At 40.4% G+C, this 17,453-nt stretch overlaps 2 protein-coding genes across 56 annotated transcripts in view; one reads left to right on the top strand and one right to left on the bottom strand.

The window, feature by feature from the left end:
* The window catches only part of LOC307215936 (uncharacterized protein), a 125,234-nt gene that overhangs the window by 77,555 nt on the left and 30,226 nt on the right, over positions 1–17,453 (bottom strand). For 10 of the 32 annotated variants that reach the window (XR_013838717.1, XR_013838723.1, XR_013838730.1 and 7 more), the window contains 3 exons: positions 7,409–7,526; positions 3,666–3,794; positions 2,970–3,040 (listed from right to left, as the gene is read on the bottom strand). The exons of 7 other annotated variants lie outside the window; for them this stretch is intronic. Coding sequence is in view for 4 of the 25 variants with exons in the window: in XM_079975775.1 (XP_079831901.1) it covers positions 3,012–3,040; positions 3,666–3,794; positions 7,409–7,526 (276 nt within the window). In the remaining 21 variants the exon portion in view is untranslated. 15 more of the 32 variants (XR_013838726.1, XR_013838728.1, XR_013838731.1 and 12 more) reach the window with 9 other exon arrangements.
* ANK3 (ankyrin 3) overlaps positions 1–17,453 on the top strand; it is a 388,986-nt gene that overhangs the window by 354,802 nt on the left and 16,731 nt on the right. For 21 of the 24 annotated variants that reach the window (XM_079975546.1, XM_079975564.1, XM_079975542.1 and 18 more), the window contains 5 exons: positions 899–1,024; positions 2,485–2,607; positions 3,055–3,081; positions 5,762–5,843; positions 9,371–17,068. In XM_079975546.1, coding sequence (XP_079831672.1) covers positions 899–1,024; positions 2,485–2,607; positions 3,055–3,081; positions 5,762–5,843; positions 9,371–17,068 — 8,056 coding nt within the window. The remainder of the gene's footprint in view (positions 1–898; positions 1,025–2,484; positions 2,608–3,054; positions 3,082–5,761; positions 5,844–9,370; positions 17,069–17,453) is intronic. The other 3 variants (XM_079975557.1, XM_079975555.1, XM_079975547.1) reach the window with 2 other exon arrangements.

Genomic DNA, 17,453 nt, shown 5'->3' with positions numbered 1-17,453 from the left:
GTATACCATCATTCCACAGTAAAGGCCTATTGTAGATCTACAGGCTTTGTAGGGGCTTTTAAAAATATATTCCTTTCTAAAAGTTACAGTTCATATTTTAATAAAGAATAAATTGTGTCTATAAACCTGTCAATACAGTAAACATCACTGTGTTTATCAGTTAGCCTGGCCAATTCAGATATTTCAGGCACTTTAAAACCAGTCTATTCACAGCTGTCAAGACAGTTACAAATTTCCTGCGTCTCTAAACAAATTCAAGATTGCATTGTCGGTAAAGTATCAAGAGACATCAAAACAATGACTATTGTCAGTTTAATTTTTCTACACCTGAGTCCAATAAGCTTGAGCATAGATGCCTAAGGATGGATATAATATGCCCAATCTTGCTAAGCAAATGCTTCCAATACACAAATCTATCTGTTCAAAATGTTTTATTTAATTTGAATGGAGTAAGATGCTAGTGTAATTCAGTTCATGTCTTCCAGAACCCCGGGGCATTGCTTACCCCCTTTCTTCCTGGTACACCTAGGCATGACGGACAAGTAGTGGAATGTGTGAACTTACTTTCACATTGTCCATGAGTCCTTTTATCGGGGGGGCGGGGTGGAGAAAGAAAGAAAGAAGTAAAGAACTGAGCTTTGCATAGCTAAAATTGCCAGCTGGCTGTTGAAGGGTCAGTTTAGAAATAAATATCTGTAGTCTTGACTGACCTTCCCCCCCCCCCCCACCAAAGAACATACCACACATCTCTTCCTGTTGAAAATGCTGCAGTGAAGCCATGTTGAAAGGCAACTTTAACTGTGGGTTTAAATAGTAATTTAACAGTTGGGATGCTTACTGTTTATTGCAATAGTTCGGCACGGAAATAGATCTAACAGATTTATTGTTGACCCAACAGGTTTTGGAAGGAAAGCCTATTTATGTGGATTGCTACGGGAATCTAGCCCCTTTGACAAAAGGAGGACAGCAGCTTGTATTTAATTTTTATGCTTTCAAAGAAAATAGACTGCCATTTTCTATCAAGGTAAAAGTAAAACCGCACTGGAGCAGTCACAATGAGAAAACTGTTCCTGCGTGATGACAAACCTTGTGTGTTTGTGTGTGTTTTTCAAAGCCTCTGTTTGTCTGTGGTGTTTGGAAAAGGTGCGCCATCCACTTCACCTGTGCAACGGCATATTGCTACCACGAGATGTGAGCCGCCATCCCACTAATTGGGAATGGCAGGTTTGAAGCCTGCTTAAGGTACACTGAGGAAATTAGGTTGCTGGCAGAAATGAGCTCCAGGGCTCTGGGATGAACTTCAAGATGATGGGCTTCGGTTTACCTCCTTGCTAGTATTTAGAAAGCTTTGTACCACTTATTAAGCAAAGTTTAAAAGGCCAATCTGCTTCTTTACAAAAATATATATTTTATGGACTGCTACTCAACTGCATTTTAATTTTACTTCTGAGTTGTGATTTTGTTAGGATTTTAAATGTGTTTGTAAAGCCCCTTAAATGGTTGGAGTTGGCAGTTCTTTAAAAGAAGCATTTAAATAACCACAACACCCATGTGCAAAAAAGTTACCATGTTAGCCAGGTTGCCAGTGTTCACATTATACCTTCAGAATGCCATCTCCAAAACAGGAGAAAATGCAGCCACCGAGTGGCTTGTGTTGTTACCTTGTTGATTTAGTTTAAGCACTTTAATTTGTTTCCAGACAAAAATGAGAGGTTTTTTCTTTCTGGCCTTAAGTCTAGGTTGCCAGAAAGACCACTTTCTTCCATATTGATGGATGGATGGATTTAGTTTGTTCATATGCCACCTTTTCACATAATTATGATCATCCATAATTATGATCTTACCACCCCCACCCATGAAGCTTAATTAGGTGGTGACCAGGGAAAGGTCCGTATTACCACTTGGCAATTAGTTGGCAATTGAATAAGATATTGCATGTCTGGGCTGTCAATTATTTATGTTTTTATTTAATTTAATATATTTCCTTTTTGCTACTATCAATTGGCTCAGTTTGACTTTGTGGTTTTACTGGATTTTATTGTAGAAGTTTTCTTTTTAAAAATTTTAAGTCACCGGTCTTATTATGATGGAAAGGCAGGATGGCTATAAATGCTTTAGATAATTAAATGCAATCTCAAACTTTGGCCAGCTTCTTATTATTCTTATTAAACTGTCCTTGGAATAATGCAGACACCTTGTAATTGCTTTAGCTTTGTGTTTGTAACACCCTGTGGTAGAAATAATGTGGAGGATTAATGTGTAGGACAGATGAGAATTAATGTTTGGAGATCCTGTTTCAGCACAAGGCATTTGATTTGATAATTATCAGGTGCCTTCCCATTGTATGGTTCAAGGAACTTAGATTTTGGGGTTTCTTTGCGTGTTTTGTTTTTAAATTAGAGCTAATAGCTAAACTAAATTTAATGGAACCCAAAGGACTGTAAACATTTCAAACCAGTGTGTGAACATTTTATATATATATAGATTAGAGACACCAGCCAAGAACCTTGTGGTCGCTTATCATTTCTGAAAGAACCAAAGACTACAAAGGGTCTGCCGCAAACAGCTGTTTGCAATTTGAATATCACCTTGCCAGCACACAAAAAGGTACGATCACTAAGGCTAGTTTAATTTCTTTCTTTTTTTCTTTTTGCTGATTGTAATGAACCACTAGTAATGCGAATGCTTTGCAATCTGATTAAGCCTGTTTTATGTCTTAATGTTTTCATGTATGCAGAAAGCTTTTTGAGACTTGTTACTGTGGTGCTGCATTTCTGCAATTTTTGATTACCGGGTCCTCCGTTTACAATTCATGCTTCAGCTTACAGTTCATATACTTTATGCTTTTAGTAATGTCATGTGTTGATTTGCATTCGATGTAAAGTTTTGTTTGTTAATTTATATTCTGTTGACATTTTGGGTTTGTTTTGCCTTTTATAAATTAGCTTGCATTTTTTGTGCTCCCTTACTTGGTCCTTTTCATATCCTGATATTCTTTTCCCTGCTGTCCATTATAATATTCCTTGTCTCTGCAATGCATCTTGGGACCAAAAGGAAACAGAGTCAGATCAAGATGATGAGGTAATATAAACACTGTCTTTTATTTTACTTTTTATTATAATCAGAATTCTTATCCATTAAAGATATATGGTATCACAAAAAAGATTTACTAAACCAAATAAATGAAGCCAATAACATGTGCTTGGAACAATATGAGCCTAGCCTCTGTCCCTCTGCCCTCACTCTTCACTAGACTTAGATATTCTATGTCTTCTGCTTTGCACAAAGCAAAGCACCTGACCGTTTACCAATTGTGGGGAGCTCTTGCATGCTTGCTTCACACAGAGACCCCAGCATTCTGCCTTCTCCTCTTCGCGGGAATAGCTTGTACACCCAGAGAGAAACAGACCACTGGATGCATGCATGAGGTTTTGAAGGAGATCCCTTGATTATACCCATTGCTATTCATCTAGGTGAGCAGCAGCAGAGAAGCTATTTTCCTTCCACTTCCTTAGTTCCAGCTAGACAGTATTTTTAATTCTCTTTAATACAGCAAACTACACTGTCTTGCCTGTCCATTCCTCCTCCCAATACCCAATAGGCAACTGAGACCCAGCAAATCCTTTGCTGGGGTATCCCAGGCCTAGTGGTCCTGCAATAATTACCTTTAGAAGAATGGCTCCTGACTGGAAGCTGCAAGCCACTTGCTCCCTTGGAGGAAGCAGATGGATCAGCACCATGGGATTCATGGTTTCTGACTGTTGTCTCTGTGAAATTTATGACTCTCTTGTTCACTGGGAGACACAGTGTAAAGGAAGATGAAAGCATGATTCAGGCAAAGTTAAGCACTAAGGAAGTTAAGCTTGTGTTCTGTTCTCCCACTGAAATCAATAGGGCCTTAAAATGTGATTGAGCTTAGCAGGACAGCATCTTTAGATATTATAACAGCCCATGGGGATTGGTCGTCTAAACAAAAAACCCAAAAGTACTTTTTGACTTGTCCTATTTTCTTACCAAACTAAATATATATCTTTAAAAACACCACTATTAGCATCTAGAAACTTTACTAAAAACAGATCTACAACCCGTATAGAGATTTTTGAAGCAAGTTGTAATCTGTTAGTGATTGTAACCTGCTTTCTAATCTGCATCCCTGCATTTCTGCATATTTATAAAAATCCCAGTCCATTCCTCTTTTCATTTATTTATCTTTGTCCTTTATGTAGTTCCTTTAAAGTAGGTGTACATTGTGATATATGTGCTTTTGCAACAAATTGATTTTTGAAGAACTTATTTGGCTGGCCTAAGTTACAGCTGTAGTGATATTCTACATGTCTAACTGTAGCCTTATGTGTGCCAAAAATGATTACTAAAATGCTAGCTATATGATATGGATGATTTACAATGATGGTGCTTTGTAATACAAAAATTAAGGCTTAGCAACTCACAAAGGTTCCTTAAAGAAACAGGTGTGTGATATCTGGCCATGTTTTACATGTTCTCTAAATTACTAACAATGTTTATCGTGTTACATTTTGCCAACATTCATCTTAATACCATGTGTCTTTAAAATCTGTGTCTTTCACTTTAAGAATGGATAGATTTCTTTCATGACACAAGGCCTGTTAGAGTACTGGGTTTTTTTCTTTCTTTCCAGGATTCCACCTGGGGTGATATTAGGAGCAGGCCTTGGGCTCATGCTGCATCCCACAGCCTTCCCCAGCTTCCCTCAATGTGAACAGACAACAGCTAGTGAATGGGAGATCCTATGTTTGTTCTAACAAAGGATCTCTGAGCCTGTGAGGCAGAACTCAGTTGTCTTATAAGGTCAGGTAGATCCCATGATCATACAAAACATGAACCCTCATGCCCTTCAGTCTGTGAGAAGGGAGTAAATGGGTGTGCCCAAAGCCTGCTCCAAGAGGTTGAATCCTAGATTTGGATAGCACCTGATTAGGCCTCAAGATGTTTGTTCTCTCCAAATAAGCTCAAGAAGCTTTAGCAATGAAATGAGAACTTTGTAAACCTATTCTTCAAAGACAACACACATCTCATAGTTACAAGACTTGAATGTTGGTAAAATGTAATTTCAGGTGCAGGCTTGGTAGAAATAAGGGATTGGGGGGGCGGGTGGAATTTGAATCTGTGAGCAGGGATAACTTTAAAAACAGAAGTGGATTGGGCTGTAACTTGAACTTAGCTTACTTTATTATTTCATTCTTAAAATTATACCACTTGATTGTAAATAAAAACCTCAAAGCAGTTTATATATGAATGAATGAGGCCTTCGTAGAAAGGGGAGTGTGTGTAGGGGAAGTGTGACAAAAATATACTCATTCACTTTCATGGCATGACTTTGCTGTGGAAGAAATGGGGTGAAATCCATACTCAGCTATGTAAGCGCATTGGTTGCCCTGTCTGAGACTGATCTGCTTTATAGGGTGATAGGTAAAATGCTATGCTGAAGAAGTGCAAGTCACTGCTCCACTCTCCATATAAGCTCATAGCACACTTTAGTTGCAAATATTCTTCTCCAAGGTACAATTAGTTCTCCTGAAGATCTAAAAATATGTAAGGGTATGTGTGTGTTATCTTCCCATTTAAACAAAAACGAACAAGAATTATTGGTATATTCTGTCTGCCACTTTGGACAATATTTTGAAAAGTGGAATGTTAATTCATTAATTAAAAGAAAGAAACCTGCTCTAGACAGCAGCAACTGTATGTTAAAGGTACCAAACGGAAGTATGCTTTGTTACAGACTGAGAAAACAGACCGGCGACAGAACTTTGTGTCCCTTGCTTTACGTAAGCGCTACAGCTATCTGACTGAGCCTGGAATGAGTGAGTTTCTTAACAAACCTACTAATGCTGTAAACTGATCTTTCACAAGAAGAGACATTTTTTCTATAAATGTCATGTTTTGGTGTCATTGGAAAATGCCTGATTTAACAAGCAAGAGTCTCCATTTATCCAAGAACCCTTTGGAGTGCAGATAACTTGGGAAATTCAGGCTAATAAACCATAGTTTGTCTCTTGAAATATCCATGGACTAAAAGGATCATTAGGGTGGACTCACTAATCAGTACTTCTATAGCAAAAGAAGACAGGCTATTCTACCTTTAATAAGATGAGGTGGTTAAATCATAGTAAGTTTTATGGAGTTGGTAACATATTGACCAGCAAAACACAGATCAAAAACACTTTTGAAGAGAATGTAGAAGAGAATTACACACTTAAGAGTTCACTGTTCACTGTAGTAGTTTGCACTACCAAACAGATGAGCTGTTTTTAAAATGTTCTTTATATGTATGTTTGTTGCATTTCGCCCCCCCCCCCCCAAATGAGCCTCACACATTTAGGGAATGTCCAGCAACATTCCTGCAGATGATTTCAGTGATCAAGTTGTGTGGTCCCTGAGGAACCCTGGACCTAAGTTGTTCAGGGCTTTGTAAATTCATCCAAGGACCTTGAACCTGGCTTGTTAGTAGATGGGCACTAACATGGCTGTAGCAGAGAGCCAATTTACATTAGAAATGCATTTAAAAAAATGTGCTGAATCTTTATTTTAAAGCAAAAACATCTGGGTGGAACCTCAGTCAGAATCAGGGCCCAGCATTGATTTTTCTTCTCAGAATTGTCCCTTGGTGGCTGTTTACCTGCAAAGATGTTGTCTGCAGTAAATAGCAACTTTGGGAGCAAATAGGGAATATGATCCTGACTGGGACTCAGCATGTTTTCCATCAGCCACCATCCCGACAGGTAGGTTTTTAAATTGTCATGTTGATCCAGAGTTAGCATGTGTGTGTTGTAAATGTAAATACAAATGAAGTAGAACCAATGTACAAAATTTTCAAACTACTACTCAGTGTACAGTGGAAAAATGTATACATAATTTTCCACTGTACAATGGACAGCTCTTAGAGAAGCTGGTCTACCAATGCTTACTCTTTACTGGATAGAACCAGTTGATTATTTTGTACATAATTATTGTTTGCCTTAAAAAAAACTGACAAAAGTTTGTTTGAAATAATATCAATGTCAGACAAAGCTGCGCTGAGAAGGTATTTTTGTTTCCATGCTAGTTCCTAGTGAAGAGATTGTGCCTTAATGTGTTTCTGTGTTTTACCATTTAAGCATTCGTGACAAAAGAACTCTGCCATGGGTCATAACATTACCAGTGGTGGCCCTTGCAAATCAGAGGAGCAGGCAAGTGCCGCTCTCCTTGCCTCCCCTCTTTACTTCAAAGATTATGTGAGCCGGCTTCCCCATAATGACACCCATTTGCATGGAGTCCCTTACAGGAAGGGTTGAGGGGAGAAAAACTGCACAACTGGCTGTTGGTGTAAAGGCATTAGCTGAAGACACTTTGAAGTGCCCAGCATCTTCAAGCAGCTCCAGGGCCTCACCTGCATCTGCCAAGTTCCCCAGCTGGTGGCTTACCTGCTGGCATTGGCTGGGAAGGCACCTGCCATTGTGCATTCCCCAGTGCTCTCGAGCGTCCAATGTAGTGTCACTCCAGGGCATCTAGGAAAATTAAATGGCATTTGGTTTTTCAGATGTAGCCAGCTACTGCCATCAAAGCAAGCCCACAGCTGGGAAAGCAAACAAATACGTACGTGTGTGTGTATGTGTTGGGGGAAGAGCTGCCTCAGTACACCCTGCCTGGAGCTGCTTTAACATGCAGCTGACTTTGAAGATAGAGAAGGAAAATCCTTCTGCTATTCCTCTGAGAAGGCCACCACTGGTAACCTAAAAGACTGGAGTTCTGAAAGTCATTACTATATTAAGAGACACTGGTGATGTTAATCTCAAATTACAGCTTCCTAGAGTTGACATTCCCAGCTAAGTATTTACTTAGCTATTTTTAAATATATATCCCATCTTTTTTTGAAAATAGTCTCCAGGCAGCTTGCAAGTTCCACATTATAAAAACACATTATAAAATAGATAATAAAAAAAAAATCTTCAAAAATGTAAACAGCACATTAAGACCAGCAGCCAATATTCTAACAATTTCCATTAGTATTGACACTTTCTATGGGCAGACAAGATGGACTCAACTGGCACCTGAAGACAGTGAAGACATCATCAGATGACTCTGACTGGCAGGGGTGCAGTATGGTAACCATGGTGCTACCACAGAAAAGTCCCTCTCTTTGGAAGCCCCCTGTTAATTTTGTGATAGGGAAGGTTGAGCTTGCTTTCCTTGAACTGCTAGGAAAACTGTCTTCAAAAGGTACCAAGACACTACACCTTGTAGAAAAAGTGTACTCTTCTTTTTAAATGCCTCCTGTGGAAAGATTTTTGAACATTTGTATATTTTGCATAGTACACCATGCAAACTGTTTTATTCCATGTGCTTGTTTTTGACATGATAAACCATGCATGAATAAAATTTAAAGTTTGGTTGCTTTGCTTGCTCACGTTTTTTCATTAATCGTATTTCCCATTTTTATGTATGACAAATGCTTCTTAAAGTCATTTCATGTGAAGCTTTTTATCTTTTAAGTTTTACCAAGTAAAAGGAATATCGCATGAAAAAGCCAACAAATGCAAAAAGCTTTTTCCCCCCTTTTTGGTTCTTTTAATCCTTGAGTCAGAAAAGGTCTTGCTCTTATTGGCTTTGTGAGAGTGAAGCATATACAAAATGTGCATGGGAGAGAGAGAAAGTTTTGACTTTATTCCCGTTGCTTCACAGTTTGCACATCAATTGCCTGTCACCTTAAAGGTATTTTGGGTTCTGCATGAAATAGTTCGGAGTGGTTTTCAAAGCAGACTTTAGCTACTCAGTGTCATTTGCACAAGTTTACACCGTTTTGTGTTAACGAAACTGCTATACAGTAAATATAAAATGTATTAATGAAACTGCAAAGGATATAATGACAGAAATTTTCCAAAGGACAATTTTGATACTTGCACAAAGCAAAGACATACTGATAACAGGCAAAATGGAGCTGAGATACTTAATATCTTAACTTTAGCACATCAGAAAGTCAATAGGAAGTAAGAGAAGAATTTTTGGTTGTGGCTATTACTTTGGACCATAATGGATTTCCTTCTATGTGTTTTCTGTTCTTTCATTGTTTGCAGACTCGGTTGCCTTGTGCTTTCCTGTCTTTCATTTCATGTTGGTTTCTTTCTTTCTTTTTTTAATTTTGGATCATCCATAATTATGTGACTCATTCCTATTTTTCCCTACCTGTTTAGCTGTTGATTTTACCTACTTCATTCTAATTCATACAAACAGTTGTACTTGCTTTTTTTGTAATATTACAACGTTTACTGACCAATTTTCTTCTCTGGTCTCTCTGTTTTTCAATCATTTTTGTTGATTTTTACGTTTGATTATTTTGGTTTAACAATTTAAGAAACAGTTGAACGAAGTGCAGGAGCAACAAGATCCCTACCTGCTACCTATTCATACAAGCCATTCTTTTCAGCAAGACCGTATCAGTCTTGGACAACAGCACCAATTACTGTGCCTGGGCATTCCAAATCAGGCTTCACTTCTCTATCAAGCTCTTCCTCTAACACTCCAACAGCTTCTCCATTAAAATCAATATGGTCCGTTTCTTCTGCTTCACCAATCAAATCCACATTAGGAGCCTCCACTACGTCTTCAATTAAATCTGTTAGCGATGTAGCTTCTCCAATTAGATCATTTCGGACAATCTCCTCTCCAATAAAAACCGTGGTCTCACAGCCTCCATATAATATCCAAGTCTCTTCTGGTTCTTTCGTCAGAGCACCCACAGTAACAGAAGCCACTAGTTTGAAAGGGCTGGCATCCGCATTCCCCTCTCGGACATCTCCAGTGACTACAGCTGGGTCTCTTTTGGAGAGATCATCCATTACCATGACGCCTCCAGCATCCCCCAAATCGAACATTAACATGTACTCTTCAAGTTTGCCATTTAAGTCAATCATCACATCAGCATCACCGCTTTTATCTTCACCTTTAAAGTCAGTGGTGTCTCCTGCTAAGTCAGCAGTTGATGCTGTTTCACCATCTAAGGTCACGATGGCTTCATCCCTCACTTCCCCTGTGAAACACACAGTCGGGCATACAGAGGTAGCCATGGTTAACGGATCCATGTCACCTTTGAAATATCCGTCCCCTGCCAATTTAATCAATGGAGCTAAAGCCACAGCCACATTTCAAGACAAGATCACTGCAGCAACCAGTTCTGCAAGTTGTGCTGTTAACACAGCAACTGATACTGTTGAGAAAATGTTTCCAACCACTACTGCAACCCCATTTTCTCCACTCAGGTCACATGTGTCTTCAACTCCGTCAGCCTTTCAGTCAATAAGAACTACTCCTGCAGGTGTATTGTACACATCTCTTGGGTCAATATCAGCAACTACCTCGTCAGTAACTTCATCAACTATCACAGTCCCAGTATATTCTGTAGTCAATGTTTTGTCTGAACCAGCACTAAAGAAGCTCCCAGAGTCATCTTCCCTTACCAAATCGGCAGCTGCGTTGCTATCGCCTATTAAAACATTGACTACAGAGACACGCACACAGCCTCACTTTAACCGAACCTCATCTCCTATAAAATCATCCTTGTTTTTAGCACCCTCTGCTCTTAAGTTGTCCGTACCATCTTCTTTATCTTCTAGTCAGGAGATGTTAAAAGATGTGGCTGAGATGAAAGAGGACCTAATAAGAATGACAGCGATATTGCAGACAGATGTAATGGAGGACAAGGAATTCCAGCCAGAACTAACAAAGGAGGGTAGAATAGATGATGAAGAACCTTTTAAAATTGTTGAGAAAGTAAAAGAGGACTTAGTAAAAGTTAGTGAGATACTGAAAAAAGATGTGTGTTTAGAAAAGAAAGCATCAACCAAGCTATCAAAAAATGATAAAGGACACTCTTCTGAGGATGAATGGGTAGAGTTCAGTGCAGATGAGATTGATGAAGCAAGACGGCAAGGCATGACATATCCTCCTATAACTATTCCTGAAAAGGTGCAAATTAAAGCGAAGGCTGTATCTGAAAAGGATTATAACTTGACTAAAGTCATTGATTATTTGACAAATGACATTGGTAGTAGTTCTCTGGCAAGTCTGAAGTACAAGTTTGAAGAGGGGAAAAGAGAAGGTGAAGAGAGACAAAAGAGAGTTTTAAAACCAGCCATTGCATTGCAAGAACACAAACTTAAAATGCCTCCAGCCTCCATGAGGCCTTCTACTTCAGAAAAAGAGTTGTGTAAAATTGCAGATTCCTTTTTTGGAACTGATACTATTTTGGAGTCTCCCGATGACTTTTCCCAACATGACCAAGACAAAAGTCCTTTGTCTGACAGTGGCTTTGAAACAAGAAGTGAGAAAACTCCTTCAGCTCCACAAAGCGCCGAGAGCACAGGGCCGAAACCACTTTTCCATGATGTACCCATCCCTCCGGTCATTACAGAGACAAGAACTGAGGTGGTTCACGTGATCCGTAGCTATGAACCTTCATCAGAAGAAGTTCCTGAACCTCAAGCAGAAGAGCCGCCATCAACGAAAACGGCACCTACTTTTATGGAACTGGAACCCAGGCCAAATGGAGGGTCTATCAAAGAAAAAATGAAAGCCTTTCAAATAAAAGCCAGTAATGAAGATGAAGACCACAAATGTGTTCTTGGTAAAGGTGTCCGTGTAAAAGAAGAAACTCATATAACTACCACTACCAGAATGGTTTACCATAAGCCTCCGTGCACTGAGAGTTCTTCAGAAAGAATTGAAGAAACCATGTCTGTTCATGATATAATGAAAGCTTTTCAGTCAGGACGCGATCCTTCCAAAGAGTTGGCAGGTCTGTTTGAACATAAGTCTTCGGTAACACCAGATGTTAGCAAGTCTACTGAAATTTCACCACAACATACAGAGAAGGACAGCAAAATGAAACCCAAACTGGAGCGTATAATAGAGGTCCATATCGAAAAAGGTAATGAGGCTGAACCTACTGAAGTCATTATTAGAGAAACCAAAAAGCACCCAGAGAAAGAAATGTATGTTTATCAGAAAGACTTACCTCGAGGTGATTTGGAAAAACATGATGCTCTTCCTTGTTCAGATGAACAAGGTCAGCAAGAAGAAGAAGAACTGACAGCAGAAGAGTCCCTACCTTCTTATCTGGAGTCTTCTAGAGTAAATACTCCCGTGTCTCAGGAAGAAGACAGTCGCCCTAGTTCTGCCCAACTTATGTCTGATGACTCGTACAAAACACTGAAGCTTCTGAGTCAGCACTCAGTAGAGTACCATGACGATGAGTTGTCAGAACTAAGAGGGGAGTCTTACAGGTTTGCTGAGAAAATGCTGCTCTCAGAAAAGCTAGATGTGTCTCACTCTGATACTGAGGAGTCAGTTACTGACCATGTTCTACCCCTTAGCTCAGACTTTCAGGGGCATGATAAACGATGCAGAGAAAAAATAGCCACAGCCCCCCCAAAAGAAATCCTCACCAAAATCTCTAAAGATATATCAGAAAATGGTGTAGGTAAAATGTCTAAAGATGATCATTATGATAAAGTGACAGTGTTACATTATACCGGAGATGTTAGTAGCCCAAAGCACGCAATGTGGATGCGCTTTACTGAGAACAGATTAGACAGAGGTAGAGAAAAGTTGATGTATGAAGACAGGGTGGACAGGACTGTTAAGGAGGCAGAAGAAAAACTGACAGAAGTATCACAGTTCTTCCGGGACAAAACAGAGAAACTGAATGATGAACTGCAATCTCCAGAGAAAAAGCAGCAGAAAAGGAATGGGAAAGAAGCACACTCTGGCCATAGTTCAACCAGCAGCAGCCCCGAAAAGGTGACGATTTCTGAGGTGCAGAGTTCAAAGGATGACTGGACTAGAGGAGGACCCTTTGGCCATTGTGGGAAGAGCTTCCCAAAAGCTGATGAAAGAAAAGCAGCTAGTTTGCCTAGCAGTCCCGAAAGAAGGGCCCTTACACAACAGACTGAGGACTGTAAGCAGCTGATGGAGCAGAAAGGAACAGCTCAGAAGAGTAGGACACCCGAGGCTTCGCCAACCGGATTCCAGCTGAAGCAATCCAAACTCAGTTCTATTAGGCTGAAGTTTGAACAGAGCATAGGCTCAAAGAATAAGGACCTACATCATGATGATAAGAAGCAGGACACTCAATCTAAAATCCCAGTGAAAAAAATGCAAGAGAGCAAGCTCCCAGTCTATCAGTTTTATGCAAGAGAAAAGCATGCAAAAGAGGTAGACCTTGCAGATGGGAGTATAACATTACAGAGGGAATCTCCTGCTAGCAAATTAAAAGATGGTGCCCAGGGTAAAGGCAAAGTGATGGAAGATGCTGCTGCTTCAGATGTACTCAGACACAGAAATGAAATGCCAAGTAAGAATGTTCCAGAAGGCTTTGTAGAGCAGAAGCTGAAAGGTTTGGCGTACAGTACAAGCTCAGATACTGCATCAGCCAAGGGGCATTGGGATAAAAAGGTCTATAGGACATGGGAAAGCCCTGGAACATTTGCCCATAACACACAAAAAGAAAAACTGTCCCATGTGCTTGTTCAGGATGCAGTAAAAGACAATCACATTGACCACCCTGAGACTAAAGATCTGGGCAGAGCCAGTGAATTCATCACTGTGACAGAGCATGAGCACAAGGTGTCAACGAGTGGGTCCCATTCAAAGGAGGTGAAGGAAGTGACTGTAAAATCTCCATCCAAAAAGGTCCTTTATAGAGAATATTTTGTCAGAGAAGGAGAGCCCCCCAGTGAAGTGATGGATAAAACCTCAAAGAAAAAAGAACCATTGACTGCATCCCACATTCCAGTCAGAATTTCAGAAGAAAAACGAATGTTATCAGCTAGCATTCCCGATGGAGTTCATGAACAGCTAAAACATGCAGCACATGAACTGTCAGCTAAAGTGTCCCATGCTAGTGTGGCAAAGGAAAAAACTGAGAGGAATTTTGATTATACAGAGCATGTTAAAAATAAGTATTCAGAATTTTGTCAGTTTAGCAGTAAGCACATCAAATTAAGTCCTCCTATGGAGGATGCTGAGCTATCCCTTAGTAAATCACCTGATTCTTTAGAAAATAGCCCAGGAAAGGAGTCTCCCTCAAGGGACTTTGACTCTATTCATAGTGATAACTTGGCAAAATCAGCCCCTTTAGCAACAGCTGAGGGCACAAAAGAGATAAAAACCTTACCTGTTTATGTCAGTTTTGTTCAAGTAGGGAGGCAATATGAAAGGGAGGTGCAACAAGGAAATATTAAAAAAATTGTAAGTCAGGAAAGTAAGACGGTACAAGAGACAAGGGGGGGCTTTTACACCACAAGGCAGCAGAAACAGCTTCCTTCTCCACAAGGCAGTCCAGAAGATGACACATTAGAGCAGGTGTCCTTTATAGATAGTTCTGGGAAAAGTCCATTAACACCTGAAACTCCTAGCTCAGAGGAAGTGAGTTACGAGTTTACATCTAAAACGCCTGATTCACTAATTGCTTATATACCAGGCAAACCCAGTCCTATCCCTGAGGTTTCTGAGGAGTCTGAAGAGGAAGCAGAGGCTAAGTCAACCTCTGTAAAACAGGCCATTGTTGAGCCACCAAAAATTGACAGAGTGCTGCCCAGTAGCTTAGACAGAGATTCTAATAAAAGGCCCAAAGGGAACCGGGTTGCGTACATTGAGTTCCCTCCTCCTCCTCCGCTAGATGCCGATCAGACAGAATCAGAAAAGCAGCACCACTCCTCTGAGAGTGAAATGGAGATGATAGAAGTAAACCTACGGGATGAACATGACAAATGTCAGCTGGCTGAACCACTCATAAGAGTACAGCCACCTTCTCCTGGGCCACCAGGAGAAGATCTTAGTGACTCCAGCGATGATGAATCCCTGTATCAGCCTGTTCCCATTAAAAGATACATGTTTAAATTGAATGACGTTGAAGATGGCCAGAAGGAAGGCTCCAAGCATAAATTGCCTGCGAAAAGAGAGAATGGGAAACCTAATGATTTTGATCTTAGCCTTGATTCTCCCCAGAATGATATTGCGCAAAATGGGAACAATGACCAGTCTGTCACTGAGTGTTCCATAGCAACCACTGCAGAATTTTCCCATGATACAGATGCAACTGAAATTGACTCTCTTGATGGGTATGATCTACAAGATGAAGATGATGGCTTAACCGAGAGTGATTCCAAACTTGCAGGCCCAGCAGTGGAAATCAAAAAAGACATATGGGCTACAGAAGGCATTTTGAAACAGACTGATCGGTGTTTTAGCCAAAGTAAGCTGGAAGTTATTGAGGAGGAAGAAAAAGTTGGTACTGAAGAAAACAAACTTTTATCAAAATGTCCAGCAGCTGAAAAAAGTGCCGATAAGACTGAACAAAAATCAGGGGCACAGTTTTTCACTTTGGAAGGCAGGCACCCTGACAGGACTGTGTTTCCTGATACATATTTCAGTTACAAAGTAGATGAAGAGTTTGCAACCCCTTTTAAGACAGTAGCTACTAAAAGCCTAGATTTTGACCCTTGGTCCAATAACCGTGGTGATGATGAAGTGTTTGAGTCCAAATCGAGGGATGACGAGGCTAAGCCTTTTGGCCTTGCTGTAGAAGACAGATCTCAAGCGACAACCCCAGATACGACTCCAGCCAGAACTCCAACTGATGAAAGTACACCAACTAGTGAGCCCAATCCCTTCCCGTTTCATGAAGGGAAGATGTTTGAGATGACTCGCAGTGGCGCAATTGACATGAGCAAGAGGGATTTTGTTGAAGAAAGACTCCAATTTTTTCAGATTGGTGAGCATACTTCTGAAGGGAAGTCAGGGGACAAGGGGGAAGGGGATAAAAATAAAGTCACTGCCATCACACAGCTGCAGTCAGGGGACAAAGCTGTAGGAAAAAACGTAGAGGGAGAAGTAGAAACACCAACAGTTGAATGTAAGCTCATCACCCAGGCCAGTGGAGATTGTATGGAAGCAACACCCGGTAGTAACTCCCTGGAGAAATCATCGACCGCTGTTAATGCTTCTAAAGTTGATCCCAAATTGCGCACACCTATTAAAATGGGAATTTCTGCTTCCGCCATGACGCTGAAGAAAGATGTCTCTGGAGAAGTGACAGATAAGCTAGAGGCTGTGACGCCAGGTGTTCAGGGGTTAGAATATGAAGCCATAGAGGAGGTTACAAGCCAGTCAAGTAGTAGGGAAGCAGAAAAGCATGATTTCCAAAAAGATAATTTTAATAACAACAACAATTTGGACCCATCCGCTTTACCTAACGATAGCGTTACCTGTAAAGTAGTGCTAAATGAACATTTTGAGCCTAAGTGTCCCACACAGAAAGCTACTCAATTGAAAAGCACTTCAGGAAATGATACATGTGCAACACAAGGACACTGTAAACCAAAAGTACATGGAGAACAGCAGAAGTCATCAGAGCCAGTAGGGACTAGAGCGAGATCAAAACTTCCCATAAAGGCTACCTCAGCAAAAGAAGCTATCCCACATAGCAGTAGCCAAGCCTGCAGAGTGAGTAAAGTCAGACAAGATAGTAAACTTGACAAAAGGAAACAAAACAGCTCTTTCCCACATGTAGAAGTAAGGTCTAAGATTCCTGTAAAAAATACACAAAGGCATAACTTAGCCATAGCTAGAAAGACACCAGCAGTTCAAAACCAAGAGCAGCTAGAGAGAAGCAAAGCCAAACCGCTTCCTTCTAAATTACCATTAAAGGTAAGATCTACCACCACCACCACCGCTGCAGCAGCAACAGTTAAAGTAAAGCAGAGTCAGCTTAGGGAGGTATGTAAACATTCTATTGAATATTTTAAGGGAATTAGTGGAGAGGCTTTAAAGCTTGTGGACCGCCTGTCTGATGAAGACAAAAAGTTGCAGTCAGAGGTGTCCGATGACGATGAAGAAGACAGTACGTCAAGAAACACGTCCCTGTCCGAAGCCACTCAAGTTTTCCAGCCTTCCATTACATCGAAGCCCGCTAGAGATATGAGAACAGAGGCAGCATCTTTAAAATCAAAGATTGAAAAGTCCGACAGTGAGAGGAGGAGGAGTAAGAGGACTGGTGAGAATGGAGGGAGTCAGGTTTCTGGAGCTCTCGTGGCTCACCTCGTGGAGATCAAGCCTAGTTTGTAAAACTTTCAACTTGTTGATCCTAGTGCATGAACTGTTGTGATTGCCTGTGAAGTGACTTACTGTAGTTCTCATTCTGTCATTGTCATCTGTATGTGCTGTCTTTTATACTCTTCTTTCTTCCTTTAAGTGAAGCCTATACTATAGACAGCTAGTGAAGCATGCTAAATACATTCATGTAATAGTTTAGGTCTTAGAAGACTTCATTTTGTGACAGCAAAAAAAAAACACCTCTCATTTTGTCAAACAGAGAAAACTTTTTTTTTCCCCTTTAAGTACTGGTGGACTGTTTTCCACCACCCCACCAGTAGTTAAAG

This window comes from Podarcis cretensis (genome assembly GCF_951804945.1).
Source record: "Podarcis cretensis genome assembly, chromosome: 5".
Lineage (NCBI taxonomy): Eukaryota > Metazoa > Chordata > Lepidosauria > Squamata > Lacertidae > Podarcis > Podarcis cretensis.
The sequence above is the reverse complement of the archived record's forward strand: the minus strand, read 5'-3'. Positions and strand labels throughout refer to the sequence as shown.